Here is a 17,147-nt window from a genome sequence, read left to right as displayed (position 1 = left end):
TATCTCTTTGGGCTGTATCCCTTTATCTTCTTCCCTTCTGTTGTAATTTGCTTTGTCCCGCCACCTACCATCTTTACTGGCCGTTGCTGTGTCTGCTCCCGGGATGTCTTGTCGATTGCTTTTGCTCTTTTTTTTTGTGTTGTTTTTGGAATGTTGGTAGGGTTGGCGTCCTGCGGTGGATCTTTTTTTCCAGGGGAAACATCTTATCTGCGTTTGGGGCACTCGTTCGAGGATATGTCTTGAAATGGAATTGCTTCTTTCATGTTTATTCGACGGACACACGTAGACTGTAGTTGCAGGTTGCGGCCATTGTACTGCTATTTGGCTCGTACTTCCCGACCCATTTGGTTACGCTATGTACTATGTACGATCTCGGCGTCGGAAATTTGGCATACGCTCTCTGTACTTTTTTTTTTAGCCTCTGTGCTACGCGTTCTGTCAGGCGTGGGCGTTGAGTGCACATATGTTGAATTAGCAGAACAGCAACATTGAACTATGAGCTACGGTTGCGCGCAGCATTGGAGTTCCAGCAGGTAAATTGATCTTGCTCCTCCTCAGGCATGGGCTGCTCAAAGCGAGAAGCAAGAAGCAAGATACCTGGGAATACTTATTATTTCGAATTCTTTCCTTGGCGTCTGAATTGGTTTTATTTCCTCATGATGGAAATATAATGATAGGACAGTCCAGTTTACTTCAGAAATGCGAGGATGTCCCTTGCTTGCCGATGATGTCTCCTGACCTGTCATGCGAGCATGCATTGCATGGATGTAGGTGTTGAACAGGTAGACAGAAAAGAATGCTTAATATTATAAGAGCAGCAGTTATAGTGGTCAGCTATTAAGCTGCTATGTTTATTGGTATGACAGGAGTGCTATGATTGATTGATTGCCAGGACCTCAACTTAGTAAATATAATACCCACTGAAAAGGAATCCCCTGTGTCAGATTGTTTTATATATATATGTATGTATATGTATGTATATGGTGCTTGGCTTGTCCGAGCCAACAGAACGAAATCTATAGCAATAAAACAAAGAGATAGGAAGCTCTGCCTGGGATTCTGTTCTTGATAACGTAGACTCTACTCCGTAACATAGGAACCATGATGCTATATCTAGCACAGTGCAAGTGGCATCAATGAGCAAGTACTCGGCAGCCGGCATGGGTGTAGTACAGTACTTCAGTTACAATCCCTTCGGCTACGGGACACCAGTACGGAGCACTGAACGGGGTAAGGTGTTCAACATCTACTCCGTACATCGTTGGACATATTCAGACTCAATGCATTTGTTTGTACCCGACTCTACGGAGTACATCAACCATAACAATCGGCAATCCTATTGATCTTGATGCTGCCATCGGAGCTGAACAGTGGAGTTGTGACTGGGCCTGTTCTCTCCGCTCAAATAACCAACCTCTTTGTTTCCGCCGGGAATATGCCAATCATCGGTGCGGGCCTTCATAATTATCATCATAAATCATCAAATATGAACTCCACGAGGCCCTTAATGAACAGTAATAGTAGTAATAATACAAAGCTCTAAGAAAAGAACATCCCTAGTTCCTAGGATCGGGACCTGTAGACTCCAGGCCTCCGTCTTTCTATCCTCTCCTTTCTTGCTTTTCTCCCCACTCTTTTCTCTCTGTGTTTCCATCCTGTTGATATTATCACCACACTCATTTTCTCAACTGTCTTGGATCGATATCCATATCAAGAATATCAATATTACCATAGTCAATCCCTCTACCGTGCATTGATTGACTGAGGAACAATTATACTGCTGCTCAACTCCAACATACAGCATAATACCTAATAATCATTATTATCCGAGCTTGGTCTTCCCTCTCCATCTTAGCTCCAGCTCTCACACTCTCTCGCTCTCTCTTTGCTCTCTCTCCCTTCCTCTCTCCAATCCTCATCTTCATACACCTTTAATCAATCTCATCCTCCTCTCTCTCCCTCTCCTTCGGATTAGATTAGTCTATCTCGGTGATTCGCCGCCTCTGACCACGTTGTTTGGTCCATCTCAACTCTTTCTTTCCGTCCTGAACATGCTTATCGGTCGCTGAACTTTCTGCCACGCCTACCCCGGCTGGCCACTCCAGCTCGACTCGGGAAGAATACCACCACTCCCCACCTCTCTCCTCATTGCCTTTGCATTCAATTAATCATTACGCGCATCGAATTAATACCCCGTGTCTCTTGATCGGTCGGCTATACACAATCAATCACTCCCCTTTCTCCGCCTTCTGTCGCTTGTCCCATCTCGTCGTCCCCTCATTGGTTACAGCGTCATCTTATTAAGTACCCGAAGCGATTTCCTCCCGTCTGCTCGCTCGGATTCGTTGGTCCACGCAGACCTCACGTCACAGTCCCATCTCCTCTTTCCTTCTTTCCCCTGGAACTCCTCCTCGCTGCCCCTTGGGAGCCGCAACAATAAGGGAAAAAAGGAGCGCACCATGCCCTCTTTCTCCAGCGACGGGCCTTTTCAGTCATCTACTGCTACGGTCACACACCCTCGCCCGTTTGATTCACCGCAAGGGAAACCGCACGACAGAGCACCCGTGGGAAATACCTTTCTATGGACAAACTGGCCGAACGGTGATACGAACCACATAGAATCTCAGTCGGCCGATCGTCACTATTCCTCAGATCTGAAGAATGGCAGTGCCTATTCTTTGAATGGGCCCCGATCAAGCGCTAGCTCCTACACACGAGATTTACCACATTCGAAAGATGGCAGCATGCATTCGTTAGGGAATGGATCGGTCCGCGATCCAAGGGAGAGTGGCCGGTTTTCAATGACGATGGACAAGGATTTTACTCGAAAATCTTCTGATGCTGGAGCCAGTGCTGGCATTGGCTCAGCTGCAGGGTCCATCTCCAGCGCGCAGCAGGTCAATGGGATCTCGTCGAGCCACCGAACCCCCAACGGAAAGTCGCTGGTTAACGGAGACCGGCCCCAACCGTCGGTTGACGAAGTGGTTTCTCAGAACTCGACTGCGGCCGCGAACGGGAACACCATCTTCGCCTCGCTCGCCGAAGATGCCAGCCGGCTCGCGTCCGAACCCGATCGATTGACTCCCTCACAGACGGCAGCTCCTCACCGTTATTCTTCCCCGCCTCTCCCCTCAGCCGCCGCTGACGCTAGTCACACGCAAGATCCCGCAGCATCAGGCCTTCGACATCGACATACGCTGCAAGTTCCCCGAGTGACAAGCGCCCGCCGTAACAGCCGCGATCAAGGGGACGAGACTGCTTATAGCAGTGGTAGGCTATCTCCAACAGCAGGGGGCATCCGGCGAACGTCACTCAGTTTGGTTCGGCGGGCTACAAAAACCAATCATTCGGACTCGGTTCCCGACGAGGCCAGCCCGAACGAGGATGCAGCGCGTTGGGCAGAAGCGATCAAGCAGAGGAGAGCGTCGAGAAGGAAACGCCGCGATGACGACGATGACGATCGCGTCATCGTTGGAACGAAAGTCGACCAGAACCACGTGAACTGGGTGACTGCGTACAATATGCTGACCGGTATTCGCTTCACGGTGTCGAGAATCAACGCAAAAATGGACCGGGAATTAACACCCGCGGATTTTGAAGCCAAGCATAAATTCTCTTTCGACATGTATGACGACCGCCACCTTGCATTCCCCTTCCCAAGTTTTGGTGATTGGCTAACTTTTTCGTTGCTATTAGTACTGGTAACGAGCTGACGCCCTCTGCAAAATACGACTTCAAATTTAAGGACTATGCGCCGTGGGTGTTCCGGCATTTGCGAGCCAAGTTCCGCCTTGACCCGGCCGACTATTTGATGTCCCTGACCAGCAAGTATATCCTCTCCGAGCTGGGCTCGCCAGGAAAGAGCGGAAGCTTCTTCTACTTCTCCAGGGACTACAAATACATTATCAAGACTATCCACCACTCCGAACACAAACTGCTGCGAAAGATTCTTCCAGAATATTACAAACATGTGGAGCAGAATCCCAACACGCTGATATCACAGTTTTATGGTCTTCACCGGGTGAAGATGGCATACGGGCGCAAGATCCACTTTGTGGTCATGAATAACCTCTTCCCTCCCCACCGCGACATCCACCAGACCTTCGACCTGAAGGGGTCCACAATCGGCCGGGACCTGCGGGAGCAGGATCTCGAGAGAAATCCGCGGGCCACTTTGAAGGATCTAAACTGGCTTCGCAGAGGCCGTCACCTGGAGTGCGGGCCTTCGAAACGGCAATTCTTCCTCGCTCAATTGGAACGCGATGTTGAGCTATTGAAAAAACTGAAGATAATGGATTACTCTCTCCTGGTGGGTATTCACGACCTTGGGAGAGGCAACGAAGAAAAGCTTCGCGACAAGACGTTGCAAGTGTTTCAACCGGGAGGTGACCGTGAAGAAGAGACGAGTCCGAACATGCTGATGCGCACTCCTTCCAAGCTAGAAAACGAACGCAAGGCACGTGAGCTGCGGATGCTCATCAAAAAGGAGCGCCCAGTGCCGCTTGACAAAGCCGCTGCGAAGATGCCTGAAGAGATTCTAGATGAGAGACAGTATCATGTCTTTTATGCAGACGACGGAGGGTTCCGAGCTACTCACGAGAACGGCCAGCCTGGAGATGAGATCTATTACCTTGGCATAATTGACTGTCTGACACATGTAAGTGCATTACTGCAATACAAAGCAGCCAGTCTCTCATCGAGGCTCTGAGCATTGACTGACACTGTGACAGTATGGGACCGTGAAGAAACTGGAAAACTTCTTCAAAGGACTTTCCCATGATCGCGGCCAGATCTCCCCAATTCCGCCTGAGAGCTATGGCGACCGGTTTGTTAAATTCATCAGGGGCATTACTATGTCCAAGGAGGAAGTCGAACGACATAGAGAAGCTCGAGCGCAGGGCAAAACATCAGCAGAACGAACCGAATCTGTCGAACGAACAATGCAGGCTGCCGAGAAGGAAGCCGCAAAGGACGTCTCGACCACGCATCCTCGAACGCTTTCAACTGTCTGGGACCCTGCGGACGCCAACGGACCAGGTCCGACGTCGACTCTGCCCATAGTGGACGAAGCCGGTGAGCAGAGCAGTGTTGGGGGACACAGCCAGCATAGCCGACAAGGACCGTCGCTCACAGAAAAGGATCTGCCGCCCTTGCCTGGCATGGGCAGCTCGCAAGACGGCCCAAAAGGAAAAGGAGTTTCTTATAGCGGCCCCAACGGCACATTATCACCCTTAGCAAGCCGATAACCGGCGTCGCCATTATACGACCCGCCACTCCGTTTCTGTTTCTGGCGTGCTGTTTTCGGTCGATTATCTCATGATATCCCCATTCGCAGTCAATGACGCTTTGTTTCTTGGGCGCCATAGATCGTTTACCTTGCATGTTCGTGCGACGCATCTTCTCCCACCCATCTATCGGTTCTGCACCAATCCTTGGGCAGGCCGATTTTGTGATAGTGTCCATGTTACCATGATTGACATGATTTTCCTTAGTACCATGGTGTCCTCCATTGCCGCTCAGTTATTTTGAGACAATCAATGCTGTCTCCAACCCTCGTTTTTCTTCTTTGCACCATGACACAGCTATCTTCGACCATTCGCACCATCTTTTGAAACACTTTCATACCCTCTTTTTATTCCCTTTTGTGTATTTTGCTTTGCCTTCTGTCCATTCACTCTCTTCTGGTAGATGCCGACGCCAAGCCAGGCACATCTAGCTGACAATCTCCTATGCAAAGGGCTACATGGGTTGTCTTTAATCTCACTCTCTCGAACAATTTTTCTTCTTTTATTATTCTTTTCCATTCCCCCAATATTTTCTTGCATCACAGATATTTTTGTATATTGCTTCTCTCTTCTCTTCGTCCCCTCTGCTCCGCGTTACTCCCTGTTTCGAAGCCGCCCATCGTCGGACTTGCAATTCTCTGCCATCCTAGACACACTTGGAACCCTGTTGCCTGCTATTTCCCTTCCTGCACGTTATTCTGGTGATTCTCAGTTGTCCTTGGATCTCTGTTTTGGACTCAATAGTCTGTTGGGAGAAGCCTTGTTTTGTAATTTCTGTGAGCAGATTTGAGCGCGTCATCATTGTCTCTTTCTCGCATTGTGAGTTAGTGTTGCACTTTCTACGCCCTAGAAGATCGATAGAAGACTTTACACCAAGTAGAAAATTGATACCATTATGTTCCTGCTTCCGACATGACATCCATGGATGGCATCTACCTTCAGTAGCAAGAAACATGACCCGAGTGATAAGGTAGTTTCCCTTTTTCTCACGGCATCAACGGTTCCTTCCGTTCTTGTAGACACATTTTATGCTCGTTACCTACAACCTCAACTTTCACCCTACCGAGACCTGCAATGTATCCCCACGGAAGACATCTTTACAAGGACTTCTAGAAGGAAGCGTCGAGATCCATGGAGAATCCCCCAGAATGCAGGTTCAGACATGAAATCATGAATCAATTTTTTACCATTCGTTGAACCTAATCTCTGCCTAGCCTAAGGTGGTATATCAGAATAACAGGCCCTCTCAAATCATGACGCCGGGATAGATGCAACATTCCAGGAGTTGAGCGAATTCGTAGTTTGCCCCCCAGGAAAGACAACCTAGCAAGGGCAAAAGCTATCAGAAAAAGAAGAACAGAAAAGCAGAGGCCCAACCCCACCGGTGACGCCAGTCCGAATACGCACAATGTAGAATATTTCACGTTTTGAGTGTCGCTCCAGGGGAGATCTCAAGTTTTCCGTGATTTAGGAGATGAAAGTAAAGCCAGAAGATTGATGGGAAGCTGCTCTGCCCTGTATAATTCTATCCTTGACGACTTCCCTTATTTTCTGGTCAAGAGGATGAAGGAGGAAGGGAGAAGGAACATGGAAAAGTGGATCACTCGGCCTTTCCCTGAGTAACTTTGGCGGCCTGGACGGCTGACATCTTTTGAGTCCAGCCTTGCGTGGGCTGCGGTTTCTTCACGGTGCGGAGATCGTCGGTGGAGAAGCCGGAGATGCGCATGTTGTAGTTTCTTTCCAGGACGAGTTGGATGTCGCGGATTTCAAGCGTAGAGGATGGGCGCAATTTGGCGAGACGGCAAGCAGCGGTGATCACGTCATCAACGAAATCGTCGGCCATTTGCAGGATGAACTATCGTGATGATTTAGCAAGCCGTGCACAGCGGGAAGCAGCCCTAATGCGAAGAATAAAACTTACCTCTTCGGCGTCCGGCGTAAGCCCTTCACCCTCTCCTCCTCCGGTGACCTGGCGCACCAGGATGTCAAGCATCTTCTTGCTCAATACACGCTGGCCTTCGCCTTCAAGGACGTAGCCAGGATGCTTCTGGATGGCTGGTTGGCCCATCATGCCCATGGCGCCATGACTGGGGCCGCCGGACAGAGTGGGCCGAGCTGGTGCCATGCTGACCGGCTCTGGAGGAGGAACGTTGAGGTTCTTTGGAATGGCCATGTTGATGTTACGCGCTGAATTTTCCGACGCGCGATTGGAAATATACCCCTGAGGATGTGCATGAGGATTGGCAGCTGCTTGCGACACATTTTGTTGAGCCATGTTATTGTTCGCGGCGTTGTTGGTATAATTCTGAGCAGCTTGCGCCATCGCAGCTTGATGGGACAAAGGACGTGGTGGACCCTGTATGTTGATTGGCTGTGAAGCTGAAGGAGTGGGCGTCGAACCGTCCGGATTAGGGGTTTGGCTAAATGTGACCTGCGCGCCTGGAGTCCCCTGTTGCGAAAGAGGTTGCGGTTGCTGCGGTTGTGGTTGATGGGGAGGCGCGGCGGGAGCGGCAGGTGCGGTGCCTGCAGCTTGTGTGACGGGCGCTTGGCCCGGCTGAGTCGTGGAGGGAGACATGGCCGCTTGTCCGGCTTGATTTCGTGCCGCATTTACAGCAGAGTTAATGGTGTGAGGTGCCGGAGTGGGGGCTTGCCCAGGGTGCATGGGTCCGGGGACATTCACTGGACGCTTGTCACCGGCAGTGGGCGCAGGTGTGGCGGCAGGCGCAGTCCCAGTCGCAGCAGCAGCCTGCTCTGCAGTCCCCTGTGGCTGTTGAGGTTGACCGGGCGCGGCGTTCGGTAGACCTGCTCTATTCAGTTGCTGGTTCTGCTGCTGTGCCTTGAAGGATTCCTGTTGCTCCTTGAATTTGTTCAGGAAGTCGCTGCCTTCTCGGTAGAGCTTCTCCGCCCCGAGCTGCCGATTTTTGAACTCCTGCACCTCTTCCTGGCTCATGTTCCCAGCGGCCTGTCGCTGCGCAAACTGTTGGCGCAGTTCCGCGATACGTACGCGTCCGATCTCCTGTTTCTGCAGCGCAATACCGTATCGTAGTCTTGCCTCTGGCAGCCATGTTTGCACCTGTTCTTTGCTGATATTGGGAGGGAGGAAGAAGTGAAGACCGTTTACTTTCTGTTGGATCTGTGGGAGAAGCTGAGAGAAAGACTGTGGGTTGGCGGACTGCGTACGTTGAACTGGCTGTCCCTGCACGGCTGCAGCTGCCGCCTGAGCCTGTTGGTGCTGCTGCAGTGCTTGCTGACGGTTTTGTTGATACATTCGCATGCCTTTCATCAGATTCTGAGAGAGCTGTGTGAGTCTCATGTGGGCGTTCTGGTATTCCGCACTCTGCGGGTCCCGGCTGTTGAGTATCTCCCAGAAATTGCGCACCAACTGGGTGTGCTGAGCCTTTTGCTGCTCATTGAGATGAGGTAATTTCTGGACCTGGTCTGTCCGGATTAGGTTCGAGTGCTGCTGAGGCGGAACCATAGGCTGATTCGCCTGGGCCTGTGAGCCATCCATGTTGGTCGGCAGCGACAAATCTCGTAGTCTAATCGGGAAGGAGGAGCTGAAGGGGTATACTAAGGCTCGCCAGGGGAGCTAGCTGAACGGAACAAAGGAGGTGGCGCTTGTGACGAGGTGACTTTGAAGGTGTTAGTTGGAGGTCAAAATCGTGAATTCGACCTGGACTGCGTCGTGATGGTGAGAGGAAATATACTCGTAATAACCTCGTAACGCTGGCAGACGGGTCAAAATGATTCCCGCAGAGTGGATTTCAGACCCCAGACGCAGCCTTCCAGCTTGAGAAAGGGATTGATAAAGCCTGGTCAGTCCCAGTATCCAATGAATGATGGCGGAGAGGAACCGGAAGGGAGCGTTGGAGCCTCAGGCTTGGCATCGCAGCCTTAAATGCGACGAACACTGTAGTGCGCCTCACTGATGGTGATGTCTCCATATTCTGACCTCGTTACTGAGCTATTGACTCGGCTCCTATTGACTGTACACTACTTCCAACAATCTTATTGCGCTATTCACAAGTAGATTTTGAGACTAGCATGAAACTCGGATCCTAGGCATACTTGACTTGTGCATCGGAACCCCATAGTAAAGTTGTTAGACGGATATGACCAAAAGCGCTATCTACGTAGGAGGGAGTACAACGACGATCTCTGATCGGACATGTTGATCTCCCTACAGCGCGGATAATGGAGCGCAAATGTTGTTTCGAAGGAGAGCCATTGTGATCAAACAGGCCATGTAGATAGAACCATCAACTGTTTGCTCAGATTCGGTGAGCGAATATTAAGATACAGATGCGCTGATTCTCAGTGTCAAAGAAGGCTTGAAGATTATCCAGGTAAAATGACAAGTGAGAGTCAAGCCAGAGTTCCTTCAATTTCATTTCGGAGCGATTGCTGAGGAAAGGACTGCTGCAATCATATGACCCCTATTCCATTCGTAAACCAACCCAACCCATACACGTATAGTTGAGCAGACAATATCGAGATCTACCAAGAGAAGCTCGTCACCTATTTGAACATTCGACTGCTGTGTCTCCGCTCAATAGGGTTCTAGTTCCGAGGACTAACGTGCTGTCTGAAGACAGTTCAAAGGATGAAGCCTACAGCGTTCAGGCACATCGGGCAAGCGCAGACCGCCCAGACTGACCGGGCTGGTTCGGTGCAAGTCCCAGAAATCTCGTTTCGGCTCCCGCATGAGCGCAAACATTCAAGTGTTCATAGAGTTGTCTGTTCACTTTCCTGATCGGATTCAGCCAAGGAACGTACGTGGCAAAGGCAAAAAGAGATTGCCAATCAACCAATGAAAGGATTCAGCAGCCATGACGGTAGCTTGTCGAGGCCAAGAGGGGCTCATCCTCCTGTCTCAGACGCTGAATATGAGGCGTTGAAAAGTGGTCGACCGGATGGTTCAGGTCATCAAGCCACCCAAATCCCTTTCCATACCGCTTACACGCGCTTCTAGAGCTCGTTTCTGCCTTTCTAACTCTCTGATCTCTCCCATCTCTCGCTCAATATCGGCGTCTGTGACTTCCGGGGGTGCGGTGGTAGAATTGTCATAGTCGTCGTACTCCTCCCCGTAGGAGTGGCTCATCTGCTCCAATTCTGCAGTGTTCCTCGCTACTCGTTCTTCTAATTTAGCAATAGAATCACTGATCAGCTCGTGACGATAACGTAGAGTCGCAATTTTCTCCTGGGCACCAGCAACGGGACTTCACGAAATCAGCACCAGCAAACAAAGGGTAATTCATAAGAGCAGCTTGCTTACTAGACATTGCAGAGAACCTCCGCCCCGCGAAGAAGAACGTCAATATTGACCTCACTTCGCGTTCCCCTGGCTGATGTTCCCGCGGAGCGCTTGATCTCGTCCATCATGTCAGAACCTAGGACTCTTGCGACAGCCGACTGATTTCTGTTATTTCGCGCAGCATAAATCCGACTCGCCATGGACTCTCCGTCGACTTCGGATTGAAACATTGTTCCCCTCCTCGTTGCTCGCCGTTGGGACTTGGCAGACGGGTCCGTCTGGAAAAGTGCTCGTTCATGAGCTTCGGTATCGCGGATCAAAGCAGTGATATCGTGAGGGCCCAAAAGAGCATTGGTGAATATGCGAGGTTGGGGAAAACTGTCAAAAAGCTCGATCAGCACAAAGTCACGAAGAGGACAAGGCCATACGCTTACGGTAACTCGGCGATGGCATTTGAGGAGAGCTGGATTTGCTCCAGATGGTTTTCGAGTAAGGACATCGTTGAAACGGCTAACTATTGAGTTTTGATGAACAATGATGATTGCCACAATATAGTATTCAGATCAGTGCTCGGGGTGCCTCATTAAATCAAAAGATAGTACTACAGGCTACTCTGTAGATAGACACTCCGTAGACAATAATATTACTCCGGATGTAAACATCCAATGGCGGCGGCGTTGGGTCGCGTTAATCACCGCCAAGAAGGAGCTGCCGCCAAGCTTGTTGCTGCCTGAGGCCTCAGTCGACGCTTTCAGGTGGCAACGCAACTGTTTTGCGACCGACAAACAGAACAGTTCACTCTGCAGCTGTGATCCCTAGTAGAAAGAAGAGATATACCTAGACTGTACAGCTGTTGACCAACTCACAGCTTAGTAGGACGAACCTATCCCTATTTTTTTTCTTCTTATATGTATTTCAGTAATTCTGTTGTCAATAAATATAGTGAGGCGAGTATTGTTCTGCAGCTGACCAGCTCCAGCATCACATCAGCTGCCGCTCCCAGTAAGTTAGTTAACTAAGCTTCCCCCAACTGACTAAGCCCTGTGCTGGTTCTCTCGCTGTCCATCCATCCATCTCCAGGTCAACCTTGACATCACATCACCACTTCATCAACTCATCTTCCCCTACTCACCGAGGCACCATCTCCCACCTTTTCTAATTTTTCTTGGTTCTTCAATCCCTACTCTTGTCCCTTCGTCATTCTTTGCAGACTTTCTTCTTTTCCTCGGACATTGGTCCTCTTCTTTGCCCTTCCTCCGTTCCCCGGTTCCTGCAATCGCTTCTTGCTCAGCCGAGCTTCAAGTTGAAGAAAGATGCCGGCTGAGAGACGTTCGTTGCGATCGAACAGCAAGTCAGATACTTCTTCATCTGCTAACGGTGAAAAAGCGCGTTCCAACTCGCAGAGCTCAAGTTCCAACAAGGACAAGGCCGCGCCAAACCGCGCCGCCGCCAATAAGGCCAAATCTCCCACACCGGCGGCTTCGTCCAATAACGTATCTAACTCCGGTATGGGCGAGCAGCGTGATCAGCCGCATACCAACGGCGTGAACGGTTCTGAAGATATTGAGATGGGAGAGGATACGGCAGGTGGGCCTACATCCTCATTCAACACCCGTAAGGATCGGAAAGGTGACGAGAAGATGACTGTTGTAGTGCCCCCGTCCAAGGGTTCGAGGTTATCCGGAGAGAAAGGACAGAACCAGGAGGAAGATGTTGTCATGGAGGCCGCAGAGACTGATTCCCAAAAGCCTGAGTTGGAGGTTGATCCCAGAGTCAAGGCCATTCAAGGTTCGTTTCTTTTTCCCGCTGCTGTCCTAATGGATGCATGCCTAACCATCACCGTTATCACTTGGGCTGTAGATATCAAGACCAACTTCACACTCCTCGAGCGAGCTGTAGCCCACTTCGACCCCAGATTTACACTGCGTGTTCTCAGGTCGATATCCTCAATGCGCAAGCACATCACTGCTGATGTGCTGGCAGAAGTGATCGTTGAGACCTACCCACCATCAAGTCCTACTGCTTCTTTCTTACTGGAAGCTATTGATCAATCTGGCGCATACGAGAGCGCCCTTGCTAGTTCGAAGATGGAGGTCGATTCGGAGAAGAACAAGTCTGCTCCCAAAGAAATACTGCCAGAGGTTGATACCTATCTATCCATCCTCGTTCAGATCTACCTCTACGACAAAAAGGATATTCAAAGGGGCGCGAAGTTCTCGACAGCGTTGACTGAGCGTCTGCGGACTCTTAATCGTCGCACGCTAGACTCTCTTGCTGCTCGCGTATACTTTTACTACTCCCTCTTCTTCGAGCAGGTTGCTCCCCTTCCCCCATCTCCTGCTGCGGCGGTTACCTCCATCCGCCAGCCCTTGCTCGCTGCCCTTAGGACAGCCGTTCTCCGGAAAGATGTCGATACTCAGGCCACCGTGATGACCCTTCTCCTGCGGAATTACTTGTCTACATCCCATATCTCGCAGGCTGACTTGCTCATCTCTCACAACCGCTTTCCGCCTTCTGCATCGAACAATCAGATTGCTCGGTACCTGTATTATCTGGGCCGTATTCGTGCGATTCAGCTGCAATATACGGATGCTCACGGGCACCTGATTGGTGCCACTCGCAAGTCTCCTTCGAGTCACAGTGCTCGTGGTTTCTACCAGGCTTCTCACAAGCTGCTTGTAGTTGTTGAGCTTTTGATGGGCGATATCCCCGATCGTGCAATCTTCCGCCAGCCTGCACTTGAGCGCGCTTTGCACCCTTACTTCTTGCTCGTCCAAGCGGTGAGCGTTGGAGATTTGGATGGTTTCTTGAACATTGTAAATACGCACAGTGCAACGTTCCGGAAAGATGGTACCTACACCCTGATCCTGCGTTTGAGGCAAAATGTCATCAAAACGGGTATCCGAATGATGTCGTTGTCCTACTCTCGCATCTCGCTTCGGGACATTTGCCTGCGTTTGGGCTTGGACAGTGAGGAGTCGGCAGAATACATCGTCGCCAAAGCGATCCGCGATGGTGTGATTGAGGCCACCTTGGATCATGAGCATGGATACATGAAGAGCAAGGAAGTCGGAGATATCTATGCCACTCGCGAGCCTGGAGAGGTGTTCCACGAACGTATTCGGGCTTGCTTGGCTCTGCATGATGAAAGCGTCAAGGTAGGCTTTCAATTGTTTTCAGCTAATTTTTGCTCGTCCCAATTTTCCGGACTGCCTTTTGAATTCATCGCTAACATCTGCCTCTTCTTCTGTGTAGGCCATGAGATTTCCCATGAATCAGCATCGCCTCGAGCTCAAGAGCGCACAGGAGGCTCGGGAACGGGAGCGAGAGCTCGCCAAAGAGATTCAGGAGGGGGACATTGATGACGAAGAGGCTGGCGGTGATTTTGACGCCATCTAGTGGCCCAAAAGACTGCCTCTGCTCATATAGTGACTCTGCTCAGCTTTGCCTCTGCCAACTGAAAATGGTTCCCAGGCTGGGCTTTTGCAGTCCGAGTCATGCTACGCTGCCCGGGTGTGTATGAGGGGGAAGGTTGCTGAGTTAAACTTGCGGGCGTGATTTCTCCACATTTCCTGTATTCACAGATTTATTTCGCTTCCGGTTACCAGGACGGATTTTGTCTTGTAGATGTCGTCCGTCCAGCTGGTCATCTTACCTTGGTGGGAGTCTCAACAGGATCTCTCTGTAATCTCCATTTACATTTTAGACAAGAAAATCTCAACGCGTTTCTTGTAGAAAGTATCTTACGAGTTGCCACTTCCATTTAGAATAACTTGCCGTACTGGCCAATGCTTTTCACACGCCCTTGAAAAAGGTACGAGATACCCGAGTGATTAAGCGTGATGGCGACGTGTTCTGGTCTGGCCTTGGAAGCCGTTATCTGCGGTCGTCTCCCGTTCCGGCCCGAGCGCAGCTCCGTAAGCTCGAAATCTTCGGTCTTTTTTGATAACTGCGGAAACATTATGCACTCCGCAAAGTGAAAGGCACACGACGCCTTGAATCGTTAGGACTCTCGGCTTCTGTTGGACCTTATTGTATTTGTTCTTTTAGATTGCGACTCCTTCTGAAAACTAATCATAGTTACTCTCGCCTGAGCATGAGAGCTCGAACGGTTTCGGCCTCTGGCCTTGTGCTCTCATCTCGAAGAACACCTTCCACCTCGATATGCTGGCAATGCCTCCGCGATGACCTTCTTTCCAAACAATTGCAGACACACCTTCGAAACTATCACCCAACCCGGCGGAAAGATGCCTCCCCCTTGGGCGCTGCCGTCTCTGCAGCACAGACAATCTTCAAAGGTCTACCAAAGGCCCCTCCGGGGATCTCGGTGGACCCATTGAGGATTGTAGGGAAAGAGCTCAAGTTCCTAACGAAAAATATTCGTCAATTGCTCGGCTCGGGACATCCGACTCTCGATAAAGTGGCCAAATATTATACCCGAAGCGAGGGTAAACACATGCGTCCCCTTCTGGTGCTGCTCATGTCTCAAGCAACTGCCTTGACTCCGGGAAAGAGTCGTCCAAACGATGTAGCCCCAATTTCGGTCAATGATCCCATTTCCTCACCCTCTATACTCGCCGACACGAACCCGGATACAAACAGCCTTGTTTCACAGTCAGCCGAGGCCCAATACGATTTTGCGGGGGACGAGAACATCCTGCCATCCCAGCGACGACTCGCTGAGATTACCGAATTAATCCACACTGCATCGCTTCTCCACGACGACGTGATAGATAATGCCGTCAGCCGCCGGTCGTCGAACTCTGCGAACCTCCAATTTGGAAACAAAATGGCTGTTCTGGCCGGAGATTTCCTGCTAGGCCGAGCCTCCGTTGCTCTAGCGCGCTTGAGGGACCCCGAGGTCACCGAGCTCCTCGCCACTGTGATTGCCAACCTGGTTGAGGGCGAGTTCATGCAGTTGAAGAACACTGTAGCGGACGAGAAAAATCCCGTTTTCACCGACGAAACTATCTCGTACTACTTGCAGAAGACCTATCTGAAGACCGCTAGTCTGATTAGCAAATCATGCCGCGCAGCTGCATTGCTTGGTGGTAGTACACCCGAGGTGGTTGAAGCTGCTTATTCCTATGGACGCAATCTCGGCCTGGCGTTTCAGCTGGTGGACGATCTGCTGGATTATACGGTGAGCGCGGTCGAGTTGGGCAAGCCTGCTGGCGCAGATCTGGAACTGGGACTTGCGACTGCTCCGCTGCTCTTCGCTTGGAAACAAAACCCTGAGCTGGGTCCCCTAGTGGGCCGCAAGTTTAGCCAGGAAGGAGACGTACAAAGAGTAAGTGGTGATTTCTAGCCTTGGAAAACGATTCATCTCGCAGCGGTGTGATAAGACCGAAAGCTGACAACTCGCCAGGCCCGTGAGATTGTGTATAAGAGCGATGGTGTCGAACAGACGCGCGCTTTGGCCCAGGAGTACGCCGATAAGGCCGTTGCTGCCATTAGCGATTTCCCTGACAGTGAAGCGAAGAGTGGTCTGATCCAGATGTGCGAGAAAACCATGAATCGGAGGAAGTGAATTACTTAAAAGGCAGCGGCAGCAGTCCGTCGGAGGACGGTATATACCAGCTGGGGCTCAGGAATAAGTTGTCTACACATTCTCCCGATTTCATACGCTCTCCTCATCCAACCACAGATTGACCAAAGTGTACAGCCATCGATCGCGAAGTGCGATCGAGTGTGACATTATCCTTCCACTATCCATGTATCATTAACCCTCTCCTTCGATGATTGCTAGAATCTGCATTTTTCTGTCCCCTCTCACCAATATATGCCTTCCCTTTGTTTGTGTAGCTGGTTGACAGCGATAAGAAAGGCCAGGGACATATGATAATGAGACAGGAAGACATAAAGTGTGATTGTCAATAGATCCAATGTTTCTTCATGTGATTCTTATGGGACCATACATGTTTTGCTTTTATTAGATCATCAAATGCTGTATGTTATTATTGCGACTGTGGCATTATGAATTCATTTAACTATGAGTGAGACATGGATTTCTAACGTGCTATGATGCAGTGATGATCGAGCGCTAGTTATCTGACCTTGAGTGACTGCCTAAATAGGTCATCTTGACCACATCTTGAGGGTATTAAGCTGTAGCCCTAGTACTCCGTAGCATATAGGAGGTACTTCAGGAGAGTTCATAGTATTGGACAGATAGATAGATAGACTGCACGTATGAAGTAGATAATAAACTGCTCATTCCCGAATTATTCATCTACTAGTCGCCGTCTCAACCATTGCTTCAAAATGGTTTCAGATTGATGCTTTCACACTCCTGCAGGACTGTATTCATTGGATGGATCTAATTGATATTCCATCAGATGATTGAGCAGAGCAATGATGATCCAGCTGCATAGCACCTGCTGATGCTGATTTGTGGAGTTTCGTAACGTCCCTCATTCCAGGCCCACAAGTTACAACTAAACCCAGTTGGGACAGCTATCGTCAGGTGCCGTCATAGGTCGATTCCGAAGGTAGGGATCTGTTATTATTACGAGCGGAAGGTACGGGAGCAGAATTGAGCAGTAATTTCACGGCAGTCACTTGCATACGCATGAACTATCTATCTATCTACTCCTGAGCTATTGAGG

The 17,147-nt window shown here is 50.2% G+C and overlaps 5 protein-coding genes across 5 annotated transcripts, besides 3 other annotated features; 3 read left to right on the top strand and 2 right to left on the bottom strand.

The window, feature by feature from the left end:
• Positions 1-951: 951 nt before the first annotated feature.
• Positions 952-982: a microsatellite.
• Positions 959-983: a microsatellite.
• Positions 984-1,861: 878 nt separating this feature from the next.
• Positions 1,862-1,909: a microsatellite.
• A 550-nt stretch (positions 1,910-2,459) lies between these two features.
• NFIA_071170 (1-phosphatidylinositol-4-phosphate 5-kinase) lies at positions 2,460-5,246 on the top strand (the record flags this gene model as incomplete). The annotated part of the gene is made up of 3 exons (XM_001263842.1): positions 2,460-3,625; positions 3,697-4,657; positions 4,731-5,246. The coding sequence occupies 3 exons, from the start codon at positions 2,460-2,462 to the stop codon at positions 5,244-5,246; spliced, it is 2,643 nt and encodes an 880-aa protein (XP_001263843.1).
• Positions 5,247-6,885: 1,639 nt separating this feature from the next.
• On the bottom strand, positions 6,886-8,796 carry NFIA_071160 (putative transcription initiation factor TFIID subunit 12; the record flags this gene model as incomplete). Its single annotated transcript, XM_001263841.1, has 2 exons — positions 6,886-7,140; positions 7,207-8,796. 2 exons carry the CDS (start codon positions 8,794-8,796, stop codon positions 6,886-6,888), a joined length of 1,845 nt encoding a protein of 614 aa, XP_001263842.1.
• Positions 8,797-10,203: 1,407 nt separating this feature from the next.
• On the bottom strand, positions 10,204-11,038 carry NFIA_071150 (uncharacterized protein; the record flags this gene model as incomplete). Its single annotated transcript, XM_001263840.1, has 3 exons — positions 10,204-10,504; positions 10,561-10,917; positions 10,974-11,038. The coding sequence occupies 3 exons, from the start codon at positions 11,036-11,038 to the stop codon at positions 10,204-10,206; spliced, it is 723 nt and encodes a 240-aa protein (XP_001263841.1).
• Positions 11,039-11,852: 814 nt separating this feature from the next.
• On the top strand, positions 11,853-13,938 carry NFIA_071140 (proteasome regulatory particle lid subunit RPN3; the record flags this gene model as incomplete). Its single annotated transcript, XM_001263839.1, has 3 exons — positions 11,853-12,327; positions 12,400-13,697; positions 13,795-13,938. The coding sequence occupies 3 exons, from the start codon at positions 11,853-11,855 to the stop codon at positions 13,936-13,938; spliced, it is 1,917 nt and encodes a 638-aa protein (XP_001263840.1).
• Positions 13,939-14,635: 697 nt separating this feature from the next.
• Positions 14,636-16,069, top strand: NFIA_071130 (trans-hexaprenyltranstransferase; the record flags this gene model as incomplete). The annotated part of the gene is made up of 2 exons (XM_001263838.1): positions 14,636-15,829; positions 15,908-16,069. The coding sequence occupies 2 exons, from the start codon at positions 14,636-14,638 to the stop codon at positions 16,067-16,069; spliced, it is 1,356 nt and encodes a 451-aa protein (XP_001263839.1).
• Positions 16,070-17,147: the final 1,078 nt, after the last annotated feature.

Source organism: Aspergillus fischeri, genomic scaffold (genome assembly GCF_000149645.3).
Source record: "Aspergillus fischeri NRRL 181 1099437636252 genomic scaffold, whole genome shotgun sequence".
Taxonomy (NCBI): Eukaryota; Fungi; Ascomycota; class Eurotiomycetes; order Eurotiales; family Aspergillaceae; genus Aspergillus; species Aspergillus fischeri.
The sequence above is the reverse complement of the archived record's forward strand: the minus strand, read 5'-3'. Positions and strand labels throughout refer to the sequence as shown.